At 44.6% G+C, this 17,893-nt stretch overlaps 1 protein-coding gene across 1 annotated transcript in view; it reads right to left on the bottom strand.

Moving 5' to 3' along the window:
* The window catches only part of necab2 (N-terminal EF-hand calcium binding protein 2), a gene marked incomplete at both ends in the record, with an annotated part of 380,241 nt that overhangs the window by 11,648 nt on the left and 350,700 nt on the right, over positions 1 to 17,893 (bottom strand). The window contains one exon of the mRNA XM_084315533.1: positions 8,734 to 8,846. Within this exon, the coding sequence (XP_084171659.1) occupies positions 8,734 to 8,846 (113 nt within the window). The remainder of the gene's footprint in view (positions 1 to 8,733; positions 8,847 to 17,893) is intronic.

Genomic DNA, 17,893 nt, shown 5'->3' with positions numbered 1-17,893 from the left:
ATGGTCTTGTAGGTTAACAGTCCCAATTTACCATTTTGTTCAATTATAGTGTATTTAAAAAAAGCAGTTACTGGTATATGATCAAAACTGGTATCTAAGGGTTGATTTTCAATTGTGATTAATTAAATCATATGTAAATTAAACAATAACCCGTTCTAAAAAAAAGGAGGAAAAGAATGAGAAAAATATTGATCCATCATCATTTTATTGCAGTTAAAATTTTAGTTTTTTAACAGGGCATCAAATGCTAATTGAAACTGCTTAGAAAAACAAATAGCACTTATACAGATGTTCCCTATATTAGACCAACAGGTAACAACAAAACAACCAAAACAATAACAATATTGAAACACCTTTCTTATTTTAATACTGTGTGTGTGCATGTGTGTGTGTTAAAAACAATTAAAATACATTAAACTAATAAAAGAAATGCTTTTAAAATGTAAAATAATATACCTAAAATGATGATAATAAATCATATTCAGCCTATGGATTTCCTTTGTCCTACATAAATGATTAGAAAAACAGGAGGGTTGGTTGACAGGTATGTACATAATGCAAGTCGCGCGCAACACCTGTTTGAGCTGCGGGATGAGGCGCGCTTGTTTCTGACAGAATGCGTCCCAGCTCGCTGCCCACCTTTCCGATCCCGACTGGATAACAGGGCTAGCATATTTGTCTTGCATATTTGCTAAAAATTAATGGACTTAATCTGTCACTACAAGGTGAAAACACAACCATCCTGTCGCTCAATGATAAAATACAAGCGTTCACGAGGAAACTCGAGCGCTGGAGTAGAAATGGGCTGGATTTCCAGAGCTTAATTAATTTATGGAGGAAAATGAACTGAGTGTGAATACAGTGAGGATGTCTATAACAACTATATAATCTATCATCACCTCCAAGCTCTTCTTGAACGGTTTAAAAAGTATTTCCCAGAGGAAAATCAAGCGACCGAACCTTAAAGACAGTGTTTCATGAAACACTGCATGTCTTTAACTGCATGTCGCTTGACTTCCGGTTTAGCTCGACCATGGAGTAAGTCGCATGTGGTAATAGCTCCTCTCCCGTTTTTTTTATTTTGCTTTTAAAAGCCTATTTTTATACCACCAATGCGTTTAAACCTTGACGTATATGTCAACTGATATTTTCAACTAACTATATTGACTGAAAGAATCAAGATGGGACCAAAGAAAGATAAACAGGGTGCTAAATCAGCCGAAAACGATCCGACTGAGAGTTCGGGTATCGTGCGTAGAAGAGCAGGAGAAATCGAGACAAAAGAAGAGGCTGCCACTTCATCCACCACCACCGCAACCTCCGCAGATATAGAATCTGCGTCAGAATCTCAGAATATCTTTATTGCTAAGCTAATAAAGACCTTAACCGATAAAGTGGACGCTAACACAGAAGCTATCAAAGCCAACATCGAGGAGCCTATGGCAGCGGTTGGTAAACAAATCGAACGCACTGCAGCAGTGGAAGCCGGCTTGGAGGAACACACGCAGAGACTCGATCGGATTGACGAGGCCATAGGTGGAAACAACAAGAATATAACGGATAAGATTGAGGAGAACTACGAGACGCTCAGCCAGTATTCATATAACTAGGGTTATAGGATAACCTTCGTTATAATGATATTGGGTTTTGTGGTCTACGTTCTGCTACAGGTCATAAAAGTAGCATTCGAATAACGCAGAACGTCTGTGAGAGCCTTTACTAAGTAGTACGGAAGCCCTAAGAGGCCATACATTCATACATTTTATTTACTCCGTTTTCCCGTGATAACGAGTTAATTTAATTCGTTTTCTCGTGATAACGGGATAATTTTCTCGAGATCTCGAGAAAACGAAACGATAGGCTAGTATAGAAATCACTGCATGAAACATCATTCAGTGTCGCAATGTCAGGAGCAGGAGGATATTGATCACCGTGTCACATATCTCTTCAATCAAGGCCTGACACAGGCTGAAATAGCTTTATGCCTTGCTGTTACAGATAATATATATATACACATTAGTCATCTAAGAAGATGGTTAGCAAAGGCTTCAGCTTTACCGGCGGTGGAATCAAAGAGCACCTGGCTACGGGAGGCTGCAACTCGAAACTGGCCCCCGTAAATGTCCAAACCCCCCCCACCCCCTCCCAATGTACAGTTTCCTCCCCCTCATATGTATATTTTCTGTTAGGATCTCTGTTTAACAGTATTGTATATTTGCATATCTTGTATGTCACAAATGTAACAGTACTTTGTATACCATGTCATGTACCCCCCTGAAATAAATGAATCCGTTATCACGAGAAAACGATCTTTGTTATCTTGAGATCTCGAGAAAATTATCCCGTTATCACGAGAAAACAAATTAAATTAACTCGTTATCACGGGAAAACGGAGTAAATACAATTTATGAATGTATGGCCTCTTAGGGCTTCCCACTAGCCTTAAAACTCCGGGATATGTGTTTTTGGCTAACAGCTAGGTTATCTGGTCCGTATCCACTTCCATTCATTTGTTTTAAGCTAAGCTAGCTTGCAGCCAGATAGCTTAACTACTGAATGCACAGATTGATATCTATCTTCTTGTCTGACTCTGGAGAAGATTGTAAGCACATTTCCCATAGTGTTGACGTGTTCCTTTAAAGGGATAGGTCTGATTTTTGTCTGATCTATAGTTACTTTTATTTTCATTTTAGTGAAAGGAATATCAACAGCCTATACAAACAGGTGGTAAGAGCTTACTTTATATGTATATCCAGTGTATATACAGTGTATACTATGTATGATTCCATTATGATTAAGAATATGGTAGTAATATGTTTGAGTTAAAGGATATTGTCACTTTCTGATTTGAATACCACTTGGTTGTCAGCTACTGTGAAGAGTAGCTGATATTCTGCATCAGCTAATGGGGATCCTAAAAAAAACATAAATCACAAAGGCTCACAAAGAGCTGCTGCGCTACCCCCTCACACATACCTCCCATTCTGCTCCAAGGCACAAAACACCACCCTAACACCACTTAACTCCACATTTACATCACCGGCAGCAGTGTAGGGCAGACATATCATATTCCAAAGCACAAGGCATTATCATTATCAACAACAAGAAGCCGGTGAATTCCGATGCAGCCAACTAAGACAAATCCTAACACACACTCTCCAAGACACTCGAAGGTTGACGGCGAAACCAAACACTTATCATTTGAAAAAGACGTGGTGAATTCCGACGAGGCGGCCCACTAAAACCGCGCCTCTGAAATGGATACCGCTCTACTTCAATCACTCACGCTGAGCTTTCAGCGATCTCTGAAGCTGAATTTACATGACAAGTGGCGGCGGTTAGACGGCAAACAAAATCTCATTATCGCTGAAGACAAGACTATGGGGACATTCTGATGAGATGCAATGACTGCCGTGTTTGGAACTACTATACCAGCACTGTGCTGCTGCCACACGAGGGCTCACACACCTCACTTTGAAACTACTATACCAGCACTGTGCTGCTGCCAAACTACTATATCATCATCATCAACCTTCATTTATTCTCGAAAAGACAATCGAGGTCACCCTCATTTTCAATGTCGTCGAAACTTTACAGACATTTCAATGCATACATTTATACAAAATTTTGTTATCTACTTTTTCTCCCCATTTTCAATTTTTCTCCCTTCCCCAATTTCGTATCGTCCAATTCTACCCTCCCCTGTCTCGAACGTTGTTAGGCCATGCCTCCCACAGGCCGGCTGCAATGTGGACGAAGCCTTGCATCACGTGTCCCCTCCGGTACACGAGGAGGCAGCCGTCGCATCTTTTCCCCTGCACAGCGCGATCTCTCAGCGGCGGGGGTCTGCATGGGAGGGACACGCCGCCCCCGTCGCTTCCTGATTCTACTGCGCAGGCGCACCTACCGACCTGTAGGAGTCGCTGTCCACAGCGTCCGATCCCCACCCCACCAGCTTCCCACCCCCTAATACTGCCAATTGTATTAGTATGAACGACCAGCCAAGCTGGTAGCAACGCCAAGAGCTGGGCTCGAACCCAGCATCTCCTGCGTTGGTGGCGAGCACCTTGCCCGCTGCGCCACCTAGCCGCCCTAATATTAACTATATCTATAGGACTTTTCACACATGGACCGCAGTCCAGAGTGCCCCACAGCAATTAGTATAAAATGAACATAAGCATAAAATCAGCACGCAAATTGACAGGGAAAAAAAACAATGCATAAATTGCAGACATAAGAATAGGTATAAAAGACAATAAAATTAGTGCAATGTAAACGTGCAGACTTAAGAATAGGCATGAAATAAGTACAATAGTACAATGTCACTCGAAGGAATGTGAACTCCCTGGAACAGTCAGTCCCCCAAACACACATCAATCCCTACCACATCCCCATCCAAGACACACACCATGATAAAACCATGACCGAAGGAAAACACAAAACAGCCCACGCGCCACTCACACCGCCATGCACGGCGACGGGAATGCCACCCCCGCGGGCGGCCCCATCTCCCCCAGTCCCGGTGCCCCCACCACCACAATAATCCCACGCCCCCCACCCCCAAACTCCACAGAGGAATGACAGGCCACGTGCCCCAGGACCCCGCAGCCATGCCAAAGGAGACACGACTCCAAACACTCAAGCAGACAGACACAACAGAGGCCAAATGAGAGGACACACGCAGGATCGGGACGGTCCGAGACGACACCGGGACCCCCGGGCCCCCCCGGAACACAGCAAGAAGCCACAGCGAGCCCTCCATGCAAGGAACCCTAAAACCAGCCAGCAAACCCAGGCTTTGAAGCTACTATATCAGCACTGTGCTGCCGCCACACGAGGGCTCACACACCTCACTTTGAAACACTCACTCAGAACACTTGGCAGCATTACCCCAAATTTCACGAGATGAGCAGAACAAAGGAGGCTGGCAAACCGGACGTCGTTATCGCCATTGGAGACATGTCTAGCAGCGTGCCATCTGCCATCTCCATGTGATCACATCGTGGGGTAAATTTTGCAACAAAATTACATCCATAATTATCATCAGTTCAAGTAGACAGTAAAAAGCCAGTAAGGCTTACAGATAACTAGTCTCCTGCTAATGAGATGAAGGTAAATGGACTGCATTTATATAGTGCTTTTATCTAAAGTGCTTTACAACTTATGCCTCACATTCACCCATTCACTCACGACGATGGCAACCATGCAAAAGGTGCCAACCTGCTCATCGGGAGCATTTAGGAGTTAAGTGTCTTGCTCAAGGAGACTTCGACACGCTAGTCGGGAAACTTCCCATTACCAGACGACCGCTTTACCTCCTGAGCCACTGTCGCCCTGTACAGACCCATTGTCAGGGTGCCTCAGTTCATATGTTACCTGAAGGCTCACACAAGGACATGTGCAGAATATCATGTGTAGTTCATATATTAGTCTGGGATCTTGGGAATCTCTCAGGATATTAGCCTTAGGCTGGCTTTACACAGTGAAACTTTCACACAATTTTAGTTGCTTGAAACCTAGTTGCAACTTGAGTTGCATACTGTAGTGTGAGGCCCTCTGCAACACACTTGACACTTATTTGAAACTCAGCCGCGACAGTTGCAAACATCTCAACTTTGTGAAACTAGTTTCATGCAACAGCCAATCAAAACAGCGATAACATGCCAGTTGATGATGTCAAACTAATGATATCTTTTCAACTGATTCACTCTTGAGTAGCCAGTCTTTTACCCACACTCGTAGGTCAAGGTTTCTCCTCTAGCATATCAACAAGCATGCTTGTTAGTAGTAGTAGTAGTAGTAGTAGTAGTAGTAGTAGTAGTAGTAGTAGTAGTAGTAGTAGTAGTAGTAGTTAGGGGTGGGACGGTTCACAAAACCCACGGTTCGGTACGTACCTCGGTTTTGTGGTCACGGTTTTTGGTTCGGTTCGATATATTGTTTTTTATAAAAAAAAATATTTAACACTCAAAAATCTAAACATGCTTCTCATTTATATATATATATATAAAAAAAAAGTTTACAGTGTTTACAGCCTTAAATAATGTTTGGCACACAAAGACTGAACTACATTTGTCAAGGCTACATTTGTCAAAGTATTAACTTAGTGCAAACAAACAATATGCTCAGCCAGCACTAGACTTTCCTTTCTTTAATATAAACACAAAAAAACAATGTCAACCATGTTTAAATTCCATGATTGTCAGTTCTTAATGGAAAGATTCGTTTTTCTGCTTGAAATGATTATGTATCTGTCTACATTTATTTAGACTAACATTATTTAAATATTGAGTGCAACTGTGGTGGATTACGTAATTCGGTGAGTTGGAACTATCTATGGGTTGGCGCCGGGTCCCCACGGACATTTTAGTGTCACGGACCGCCAGCTCAGGCAACGTTATCAACGCGCTCCGCCAAAGTTAGGAGGTGATGGCATGCAGTGGGAAAGCGGCAATAGTCCCGGTTGGAGTTAGTAAAACACAGTTGTATGTTAGCCTTCTTGGATGTTGAATAAACGCCTATCATTGTCTTTAAACACTCCGCCTCTCAGACTCCCATTTCCTCCTCTGCTAGCTAGTAGCTACGGTAACATTTCATTGACTCTATTAGCTAGCGGGCTACTATAGTTCAAACGTGCGTTGTGTTGTACAAACTGCTAACGCTATGGCAAGATGTGTGTAAGCCTATGTAATGTTAATGGCTATGTTTTTAAAGTCGTAATGAAGATTGATTTATATTGTGCTTGCTATTTTTACACAAACTGACTAGCACCTGGCTGCAGTGCTGCTGCCTGCAGCCAGTGCTCACCTCTCCCGGCCCGGCTGCGTGAATACTTTCGGCAAGCAAAAAGCCCTTCCGCGTTGCTCTGATTGGCCGAGCGCGCGCATGCGCATGAGCCGCGACGCGCCCCTCATCCAGGCAGCAATACTAGTTTCAAGTTTCTTTAATAGTTGTCATACAGAAGTACAGAATACTTTCATACAAAATGCTTCTTACTGTTACGCTCCAGAGACTGTGCTAGACAAGATAGTATCAAATAACATAGTATAGCATGTAATTTAGAAGAAGAAAATGAGGTCACAGTGTTCGGTATAGACATATGTACAATGTTCTGAGTTACCATATAATATACAATACTATGCAGTGTACTAATGTACAGTACTATATAGTGCAAAGCAGAAATGGGATGAGGTACAATTTAGGTACAATTTACAGTAAGGTGTACGGGTTGTAGTGCAATCCTTCATCAATAAATATAAAGTGTGGGGAGTGGGTGCTACAGTGTGTTTGTTTAAAGTGGGTGTGTGCTATAAGTGTGTGGAGTGGGTGCTACAGTGTGTTTGTTTAAAGTGAGTGTGTGCGTGTGGATGTGTGTGCTATGTGCGTTTGGTGGTTGTTGTTGTGTAGTGTTCATTGTTCATTTAGCAGCCTGATGGCCTGGGGATAGAAGCTTCTTCTGAGTCTTTCTGTGCTCGCCTTGAGACTCCGGTATCGCTTGCCTGACCGCAGCAGTTCAAAGAGGCAGTTGTTCGGGTGACTGGAGTCTTTAATGATTCTCTTAGCCTTGCCCTTGCAACGCTTGTTGTAAATGTTCTGGAGGGTGGGGAGCCCCCCTCCAATTGTGCGTTCGGCTGAACGTGTCACTCTTTGTAGTCTGCTTCGGTCTTGTGCAGTGCTATTCCCAAACCAGGAGGTGATGTTGCCGGTCAAGATGCTCTCTATTGTACATGAGTAGAAGTTCTTAAGGATCTTCTGACTGACTTGGAACTTCCTTAGGCGCCTGAGGAAGTAGAGGCGTTGTCGTGCCTTCTTCACAACACTGTCAATGTGTGTGGTCCATGTCAAGTCCTCGGATATGTAGGCTCCGAGGTACTTAAAGCTGTTGACTCTCTCAACCGGTGCCCCGTCGATGCCCCGTCGATGCCCCGTCGATGCTAAGCTCCAGTTAACCTAATTTATACCGTAATGAATCATTAAAAAAATATAGTTAACTGGAATATGTTGTTTCTTTACACATATGTTGGATTATGTAATTGGTTTGTGATGACAAACCAATAAAAAATCGCGCAACTCGGGCTTCATCCTCGGCTTCGCGGCTGCGTTGCGGGTCCACGACCCTCCGTGCTCCGATAAGGCTTTCAACAGCGGGGAGAGTATGCTGCCGTGAGCGGCATCGCTGAGCTCATCATGGTGTCCGCTGGACGAAGCCAGAGACGGTCTTATTATGGGGCTTATGCCGAGAAGCAGTAACACAACAGTGAACACATAGTTAAGTACGACTGACAGATGCATTGCTAAAACTAAAAAGCCACGTATGTTTTAGTTGTAATGCTGACGCTGTAATGCTGACGTCGTGTATTGTGAAATGCGCATGCGCTAACATTTGTATAGATCCCCGCGACACCAATCAGATCGCAGAACGCGAACGCGGAACTGGAAATCGGTTGGTAAAAGTAATGACGCAGCCGGGGCATTAAGATTCAAGATTCAAGATTGAAGACAAGAGGTTTATTTGTCACATACATACCAGGGCATACAGTGAAATGCGGGTGGCCATGCCCGCTTTGATTGTGCAATAATACTAAATAATTAAATAGACACTTTACACTGTGTTTACACTGCTTGTGTTGTTGCATTGAGGGTTGCCGTCCGGTCCCGCAGGACCGGGGGAAGTGTTACAGTAGTAGCAGTAGTAGTAGTAGCAGCATGATAGATAGCTAGAGTAGTAATACTTACTGGAAGCAGTCTCTCTGGGCAGAAACATTCTTAAGGTACTGCTTCAGAGCCTCACAGAATTCTCCCAGTTGCTTCTGAGACACCACCATCTCCTGACGAATCAGTAGCAAGGACTGTGTGATAGAGAGAGAGAGAGAGAGAGAGAGAGAGAGAGAGAGAGAGAGAGAGAGAGAGAGAGAGAGAGAGAGAGAGAGAGAGAGAGAGAGAGAGAGAGAGAGAGAGAGAGAGAGAGAGAGAGAGAGAGAGAGAGAGAGAGAGAGAGAGAGAGAGAGAGAGAGAGAGAGAGAGAGAGAAGAGAAGGGGGTATAAGAGTGTTTACATTAGTAGCTTGATTGATCGGGGTTCAAGTAAATTTTGTCCCAACATTCTCACAATTGAGGAAACCACTGAAGGGGAATGAGTTTGTTAACTCAGTATTGATCACTATGTAATTTAAAGTAATTGTTTAACCTCCCACACAACAGCTGTGTGATTTCAGAGTGATTTCTCTAAGGCCCAATCCTATTATGCTACCACAGCCTAACAACATCCCACGTTATCCACTTCTGTAGGGATGGGTCAAACATTCACCACCTCCCAGATGGAAATGCCATCCTGTGTGTGAATGAATGCTTGAGTACAGATTCCGAATAATACGTGAGTCAGTATCTGTGTTTACATAGACCCTAATATTCTACTAATAATCAGAATAACAGCCCGATCAGAATAATAATTCCTTATGTAATCACCTCAATCCGACTGACTTGATTGGAAGGACATTTCAATCAGGTTGAGAAGGGTGGTGTAAACCTTCGATAATCCGTTCAATAGGAAAGTATTAGCACCTAATAACCATGTAATCGCTTGATCCAATCGTTTCTCTCTGTGCTATCTTCTTTCTGTGCATGTTTGTCCCACGTGGGGGTAACATCTAAGCTCTTTGACATGAAGTGACTTGAAGGAGTCTCTGGGGAAATACCAAAACAAAACTTTTCCATGGCTGTCTTTATTGGAAGCTCAGCATTAGCTTAAAGGATTGTTGAATGCCTCTGTGGTCAGTCCGTGTAGTGAATGTCCAACCTCTCCTTCTATCACTAACCTCGTTACCAGTTTTATCTCCTCCGTGAGATAAAGCCTGGTAAAGAACTACGGCCGAAAGTGTCTATGGGCTAGAATTTCCGGTGTATGTACTTCCCCTGGAAGCTGCCTCCGAACGGACCAAACTTTTCCCGAATCCTGTCGGCAAACAAGCTAGAACGTCCCGGTCATGTAGTAAATTCTTCAGGCAAAGCCGTTGCAGTGGCTTAAACGAGGAAATATTGTGCACTTCACACATTTCTATAATTGTTTTGTCGAAACCGGAAAGCCTGTAGCCTGTACTTCCTGTACTTCCGTTTACACACTTTAGGAGGTGGATCTTGTCCAGCCTATTGGCCCTATTCTATCACAGACGTAAAAATAGTCACTATTTAGCGTTTTCTCTCTGACTTGGACGTTAGTGGAAAGTTGGTGGTCCCTGGCTAGCGTGGTGCTACTTGGACTAACGACCACAAAATCATCGGCATACATAATAATAATAATAATAATAAAAAATGAAACACGAAAACAGGAAGAGAAAAACAGCAGAAGGAATTGAAGTCTATGAGAAAAACTGAGTACACAGTTTACCAAAATCACTCATAATCGCTCATTTCTGAATGGATCTTTATGAAATTTGGACATGTACTACATAAAGCTTCAGGCTATTTTTTAAGCCATACCACCTTCTGGGAAATACTACTAACTACTACAGAAAAACTTGAGTAATACGTTTTTCTACAACTCAAGTTCAGACCTATGTTACTCTATTACCTTAGCACTATAAGTGAATTTCAGAAACTTCAGAATGTCATCTTTCAAAAGACACCAGGCTCATGCATGTGCTATAAGTATAAAGTATGTTGTTTGAAAAAAAAGTATGCAGTCCTCAAAAACGAAAACTAAAATGGCGCCTGTTAAGAGGCTACGGCATATCTACACCAGTCTGTGCCATGTTTAGTTTTAATACACTTATTTAATCTATCCAGCAGGATTCTTTCTAGGACTTTTGACAGTATGCTGGGTAGAGCTGTGGGCCTGTAGTTATCTAGGCTGACAACCTTACCAGCATTGTCCTTAATGACTGGCACTAACAGAACAGACAACATTGAGTCTGACAACAAGCCATGAATCATAAAGCCAGTGAAACAAATAGCAAGGAGGAGCTCTCCTCGGACTCACACATTTGCAGTAATATGAACTAGACCACATTGTTATCAGATAGCTTGTTTATAGCTTGGTACTGTAGTGTATACCTCATGTGACATAATATATGATGTAGTTGCTGCGCCATACAGAATGCTCATCATACACCCCAATGAAGCGTATGCATCAGCTGTACTAATACAATAGTCTAACCATGACGTAGTGTGGCAGGCCTCACCTCACTAATGCAAGTATAGCTATCGTTAGGCAAAAGCACTTTGCTTGACAATATAAAATGATTATCTCGACAGAACTGAGCCATGTGATTGGCAGATAATGACTCAGTGGATTGGGTATACTTTCAGCAGAGAACAGCAGAGCCAGGGATTTGGATTTGAGCAATGTTGTTATAACATTATAATGACTTTGCTGAGCGCAAGGCCCCTAGGATGAACTTCTAATGGGTGAGTACAGGTTTCTCTTTGTTATGGAGTGGGATCAGGGATTTAAATCTATAGCAGTGTAACTGTCACCTCTCTTTATGTTGGAAAATGTGCACCGACTGTAATCTGTGTCTGTGATGAGATTGTGGCTGCTGTGCCATTGATGATGAATGATAATTCTATGAATGCCATTGGTTGTGTGATCAGGTGGCGTCATCCATTCATTCATACTGTGTAGGTAGGCCTATAATGAGTTGCTTTTCTTGGTGGCTATTTGTTCTATGCTTATCGACATACTGTGTAAGCGGCCGTTGTGTTGATTTGTTACTAGTGTAGGCTGGCTAAAGCTACTTTGGATGTTTGATAGTTGGAGAAGTCAGGCGGTGGTGGTTTGAGTCCAGAGCAGGCTGTTAGATTAGAGTTGAACAATGCTGCTGTCCGTGGTGCTGATCAAAGGCTGGTTTGCACAGGATGGGAGCTGCATGGTGATGCAGAGTGATGCCTCCATGGTCACACAACAATGGTCTGCTTGTGCACTCGGACCAATTATGTTACACTGCTGAGAAGTGGTGAGTGAGTGAGTGAGTGAGTCAGTCAGTCAGTCAGTCAGTCAGTCAGTCAGTCAGTCAGTCAGTCAGTCAGTCAGTCAGTCAGTCAGTCAGTCAGTCAGTCAGTCAGTCAGTCAGTCAGTCAGTCAGTCAGTCAGTCAGTCAGTCAGTCAGTCAGTCAGTCAGTCAGTCAGTCAGTCAGTCAGTCAGTCAGTCAGTCAGTCAGTCAGTCAGTCAGTCAGTCAGTCAGTCAGTCAGTCAGTCAGTCAGTCAGTCAGTCAGTCAGTCAGTCAGTCAGTCAGTCAGTCAGTCAGTCAGTCAGTCAGTCAGTCAGTCAGTCAGTCAGTCAGTCAGTCAGTCAGTCAGTCAGTCAGTCAGTCAGTCAGTCAGTCAGTCAGTCAGTCAGTCAGTCAGTCAGTCAGTCAGTCAGTCAGTCAGTCAGTCAGTCAGTCAGTCAGTCAGTCAGTCAGTCAGTCAGTCAGTCAGTCAGTCAGTCAGTCAGTCAGTCAGTCAGTCAGTCAGTCAGTCAGTCAGTCAGTCAGTCAGTCAGTCAGTCAGTCAGTCAGTCAGTCAGTCAGTCAGTCAGTCAGTCAGTCAGTCAGTCAGTCAGTCAGTCAGTCAGTCAGTCAGTCAGTCAGTCAGTCAGTCAGTCAGTCAGTCAGTCAGTCAGTCAGTCAGTCAGTCAGTCAGTCAGTCAGTCAGTCAGTCAGTCAGTCAGTCAGTCAGTCAGTCAGTCAGTCAGTCAGTCAGTCAGTCAGTCAGTCAGTCAGTCAGTCAGTCAGTCAGTCAGTCAGTCAGTCAGTCAGTCAGTCAGTCAGTCAGTCAGTCAGTCAGTCAGTCAGTCAGTCAGTCAGTCAGTCAGTCAGTCAGTCAGTCAGTCAGTCAGTCAGTCAGTCAGTCAGTCAGTCAGTCAGTCAGTCAGTCAGTCAGTCAGTCAGTCAGTCAGTCAGTCAGTCAGTCAGTCAGTCAGTCAGTCAGTCAGTCAGTCAGTCAGTCAGTCAGTCAGTCAGTCAGTCAGTCAGTCAGTCAGTCAGTCAGTCAGTCAGTCAGTCAGTCAGTCAGTCAGTCAGTCAGTCAGTCAGTCAGTCAGTCAGTCAGTCAGTCAGTCAGTCAGTCAGTCAGTCAGTCAGTCAGTCAGTCAGTCAGTCAGTCAGTCAGTCAGTCAGTCAGTCAGTCAGTCAGTCAGTCAGTCAGTCAGTCAGTCAGTCAGTCAGTCAGTCAGTCAGTCAGTCAGTCAGTCAGTCAGTCAGTCAGTCAGTCAGTCAGTCAGTCAGTCAGTCAGTCAGTCAGTCAGTCAGTCAGTCAGTCAGTCAGTCAGTCAGTCAGTCAGTCAGTCAGTCAGTCAGTCAGTCAGTCAGTCAGTCAGTCAGTCAGTCAGTCAGTCAGTCAGTCAGTCAGTCAGTCAGTCAGTCAGTCAGTCAGTCAGTCAGTCAGTCAGTCAGTCAGTCAGTCAGTCAGTCAGTCAGTCAGTCAGTCAGTCAGTCAGTCAGTCAGTCAGTCAGTCAGTCAGTCAGTCAGTCAGTCAGTCAGTCAGTCAGTCAGTCAGTCAGTCAGTCAGTCAGTCAGTCAGTCAGTCAGTCAGTCAGTCAGTCAGTCAGTCAGTCAGTCAGTCAGTCAGTCAGTGAGTGAGTGAGTGAGTGAGTGAGTGAGTGAGTGAGTGAGTGAGTGAGTGAGTGAGTGAGTGAGTGAGTGAGTGAGTGAGTGAGTGAGTGAGTGAGTGAGTGAGTGAGTGAGTGAGTGAGTGAGTGAGTGAGTGAGTGAGTGAGTGAGTGAGTGAGTGAGTGAGTGAGTGAGTGAGTGAGTGAGTGAGTGAGTGAGTGAGTGAGTGAGTGAGTGAGGTGAGTGAGTGAGTGAGTGAGAGAGAGAGAGAGAGAGAGAGAGAGAGTGAGAGAGAGAGAGAGAGAGAGAGAGAGAGAGAGAGAGAGAGAGAGAGAGAGAGAGAGAGAGAGAGAGAGAGAGAGAGAGAGAGAGGGAGAGGGAGAGGGAGAGAGAGGCAGAGAGAGAGAGAGAGAGAGAGAGAGAGAGCTGATTCAATCTTATGTATAAATCCCATTTATCGGCGAGATGAGCCAACCACTATCAGTGCAATCTGCAATCAGATACGATTAACATAACGAGGGTTTGTGCTATCTTCAGCTTTCTGTCTCATCTGTAGCTCCACACAATCATTAAAAATTCATCCACTTTATGACCCACATAACTCCAGCTGTTACTCCAAGGCACACACACACACGCACGCACGCACATGCATGTGTACACACACACACACACACACAAACAAACACACACACATGCATGCATGCGCTCAGATACACACACACACGTTTGTACAAGCGCATACAGTATGTCCTCACAGATACAGTAAACATACTGTACATATGTACTTGCACCCACGTAGCACACATACACATACACACACACACACATATATATACACACAGGCTTTCATTCATTCATTCATTTTGTACACACAAATAAACACACACACACACACAGTCAGCATAGCACAAGGTTTAGTTTCAACATGTACGCAAAAGACACACTCACTCGTATCCAAACTCACATTTGCACACATGCACACACACACATTCACATGCACACAATCATACACACACCCATTACACACATGCATTCACACTGTGCATTGGTCTTTGTAATAACACACACACACACACACACACACACACACACACACACACACACACACACACACACACACACACACACACACACACACACACACACACACACACACACACACACACACACACACACACACACACACACACACACACACACACACACACACACACACACACACACACACACACACACACACACACACACACACACACACACACAGCAATTCTCCTCCTCAGTCATTCTCGTTCTTTCAGTCTTTCCCTCTGTCTCCTCCTTCTTTTACTCCTTTCTTTCTACTGTTCTTCTCCCCTGTGCACCTCCATCCCTTTCCTCTTCATTCACTCTCCCTCTCTCCTCCACCTCTCCCTCTCTCTCTTCCTTCTCTCCCTCTCTCTCTCTCCCATCACTGTCTTCTCTCTCCTCCATCCTCTCTCCCTCTCTCCCCACCTCTCCCTCTCTCCCACTCTCCTTCACCTCTCCCTCCCTCTCTTCATTCTCTCCCTCCCTCTCTTCATTCTCTCCCTCCCTCCTCCACCTCTCCCTCCCTCTCTTCATTCTCTCCCTCCCTCCTCCACCTCTCCCTCCCTCTCTTCATTCTCCCCCTCTCTCTGCTTAGCCTATTCATGTTCCATCTCCTTTTCCACTCTCATGCTGACCTCCTCACCCAGCTCTACCTCTTCTCTCCACCTAATCTACTCCTCCTTCTCCCCTCTTCTCCTCCTCCCCTCCCCTCCTCATCTCTACTCCTCCTTCTCCCCTCTTCTCCTCCTCCCCTCCCCTCCCCTCCTCATCTCTCCTCCTCCCCTCCCTCCTCAGTTGACAATTTACAGAGTTCAAGTTGACCAGTAGCATTTGACATTGAACATGATTAGGTGACACGATGTGGCAGGTGTATCTTCACAAGTGGTCAGTTAATATTTTCCACAACTAAGCACTTTGATTCTCTGCCTTAACCCGATTGGGCTCTACCCGACCCACGAGGCTGTAATTTCTCTAAATTATTTTGAATCGGGTCGGGTTCTATATATATATATATTAGTGCTGTCAATAGATTAATTCTTTTTACTAATTAATCTCACAATTTTCTATAATTAATCTAGATTCATTCTAGATACAAACATTCATTTTTCTACTTAAAACCCAAGCTTGTAACAGATATTTACTTGAGTAAAATCATGGAATTAATGTAAAATCAACACAGAAAGTATATTTAGATTCAAAGACTATTTTAATAGCTTTCTTTGAATACAGTTTCTCTCCTGTGAAATACAAATGTTCAACAAAACCGTCAACATTGACTCAGCTAGACCTTCTTATATCCGCGGCGCTAAAATTGAAGATTTTTCACTCCATAGATTAATCTAGATTAATTTATTTTAATGCTTTAAATCATTTAAACTAATCTCCAAAGTTAAAGCATTAACTTTGACAGCCCTAATATATATATATATATATATATAAAATAAAGTATAATACAAACGCTGACTCATAGTGGTCATCAGGGTTTCCGTTATCCGGTAAATGATTCCCGAGTGGATCCCTGCCTTGAGTCCTGTTCAATTATCTTATGTTCAATCAACACATCAACACATCAATGTTATTGATGGAGGACTCGGACTGTTGCCTGTGTTGTTTTGAGTCCAGTTAAATAAAAGGCAGAAACCCTCTAAAGATATCTGGCTCAGTCTTTGTTTTTATGTAAGTGAATGAAAGATAAATCTTCAGCTGCCACCTCTGGGGGGCGCCAGGTGACACAGACTCTAGGGGGTGAATTCACAAAGGGATTGTGCGTCTTTTTCTGACGCTATGCCTGTTAGCAATTAGCCCCAAAACAAACCTCGCTATTCACAAAGCACTCGCAAAGAGTGAAACACCGTGCTAACTGCGTTGCCATCATCATTGCGTCTCTGTGCGTCCGTGCTATTCGTGGGTATTTAAATGAGGTAATAGGGGCGGAAAATGTGCCCCTTTCTATGCAAATTAAACTCATTGCAAAACCACTCCAATTCGCAAAGGTCGGCGCTAATTGCCACACGCAGTTATAGTGAAGTTGTGTGTCTTCAGAGAGTTGGTGGTAACTAAGCGCCTCCGGTGATCATGGCAGCAGTGATTGTAGCCAGGCGAAGGCATCGTAATGTAAATGTGAGGTTCGCCTGTTTCCCTGGACCTTTAATTCCCTGTCTCCTCACCTCACCAGCCCCCACCCTCGCGTTGTTTTACTCTCCTCTGCTCTTCAACAGCCCACACCCTTGGACTACCTTTCACAGCTGTGATAAGTTATGATTAGCGCCCCAGAGGGCTTTAAATACCTGGACTTCCCCTCCAGTCCTCGTCGGGTCGCTCTGTATCTGTATGCTACCATCTACCGCCGCGCTCCTGGTGAGACATCGTCATCGCTCTCTATTCTTCCACGGGAGGATTCCTTTGTTCTCACTGGGAGACGTTGTGCCATTCATCACCACCTGTCGCCGTTTGCCTGGAGTGGGACACAGTCTGCGCTCTCTAATTCTCTACGGGAGGTTTTCCAGTGTCCCACTCCAGACGTCTAGCCGGCGCGCTCCAACTCCAGACGCGCTCCTACTCCAGACGCGCTCCACTCCAGACGTCTAGCCGGCGCGCTCCAACTCCAGACGCGCTCCTACTCCAGACGCGCTCCACTCCAGACCCCGAGCCGGCGCGCTCTTCAAGCCGGCGCGCTCCTACTCCAGACGCGCTCCTACTCCAGACGCTCAAGCCGGCGCGCATCGCTTCCTAATCCTCTACGGGAGGATGCGTCTCTTCACTTCCGAGGAGGATCTCCTTGCCAGGCCTCCGTCGTCTGAACCCTGCCATCCCTGTAAGCAGCTCTGGCCCTCGCCCTGTCCAAGGCCTTAACCCTGTTTTCTCTGTCCCTGTCTCCAGCCCGCCTCCCCGGGCCTCTGTCCCTGTTCCCCTCTCCAGTGCCCCTGTTCCTGCCCTGTCCTTTTGCCCTGGCCCTGTCCCTTAGCCTTCCCCTTAGCCTGCTCGCCTCTTAAAGGCACAGTGCCACATTTTTCCCTATTTCTTTGTTCCAGTGTTTTTGTGTTCTCCCTTAAAGGGACAGTGCCGCTTTTTGTTTGTATTGAATAAATGCCCTGTTTTGGCTTACTCTCATACCTGTCTTGTGTTGTGCGATTGGGGTCGGTTACAAACCATAACAGTAAATATATCACAGGTATATACAGGATGTATAATAACATGAGCGGCATGTGCCTACAAAGAGTGTTATCCTGCATAAGTGAAATACATATAATATACACATACAAATTAAAACAGCAGTGAACGATAGGAAACAACTTCCAAAAA

Source organism: Notolepis coatsorum (genome assembly GCF_963971535.1).
Source record: "Notolepis coatsorum genome assembly, chromosome: 6".
Classification (NCBI taxonomy): domain Eukaryota; kingdom Metazoa; phylum Chordata; class Actinopteri; order Aulopiformes; family Paralepididae; genus Notolepis; species Notolepis coatsorum.
The sequence above is the reverse complement of the archived record's forward strand: the minus strand, read 5'-3'. Positions and strand labels throughout refer to the sequence as shown.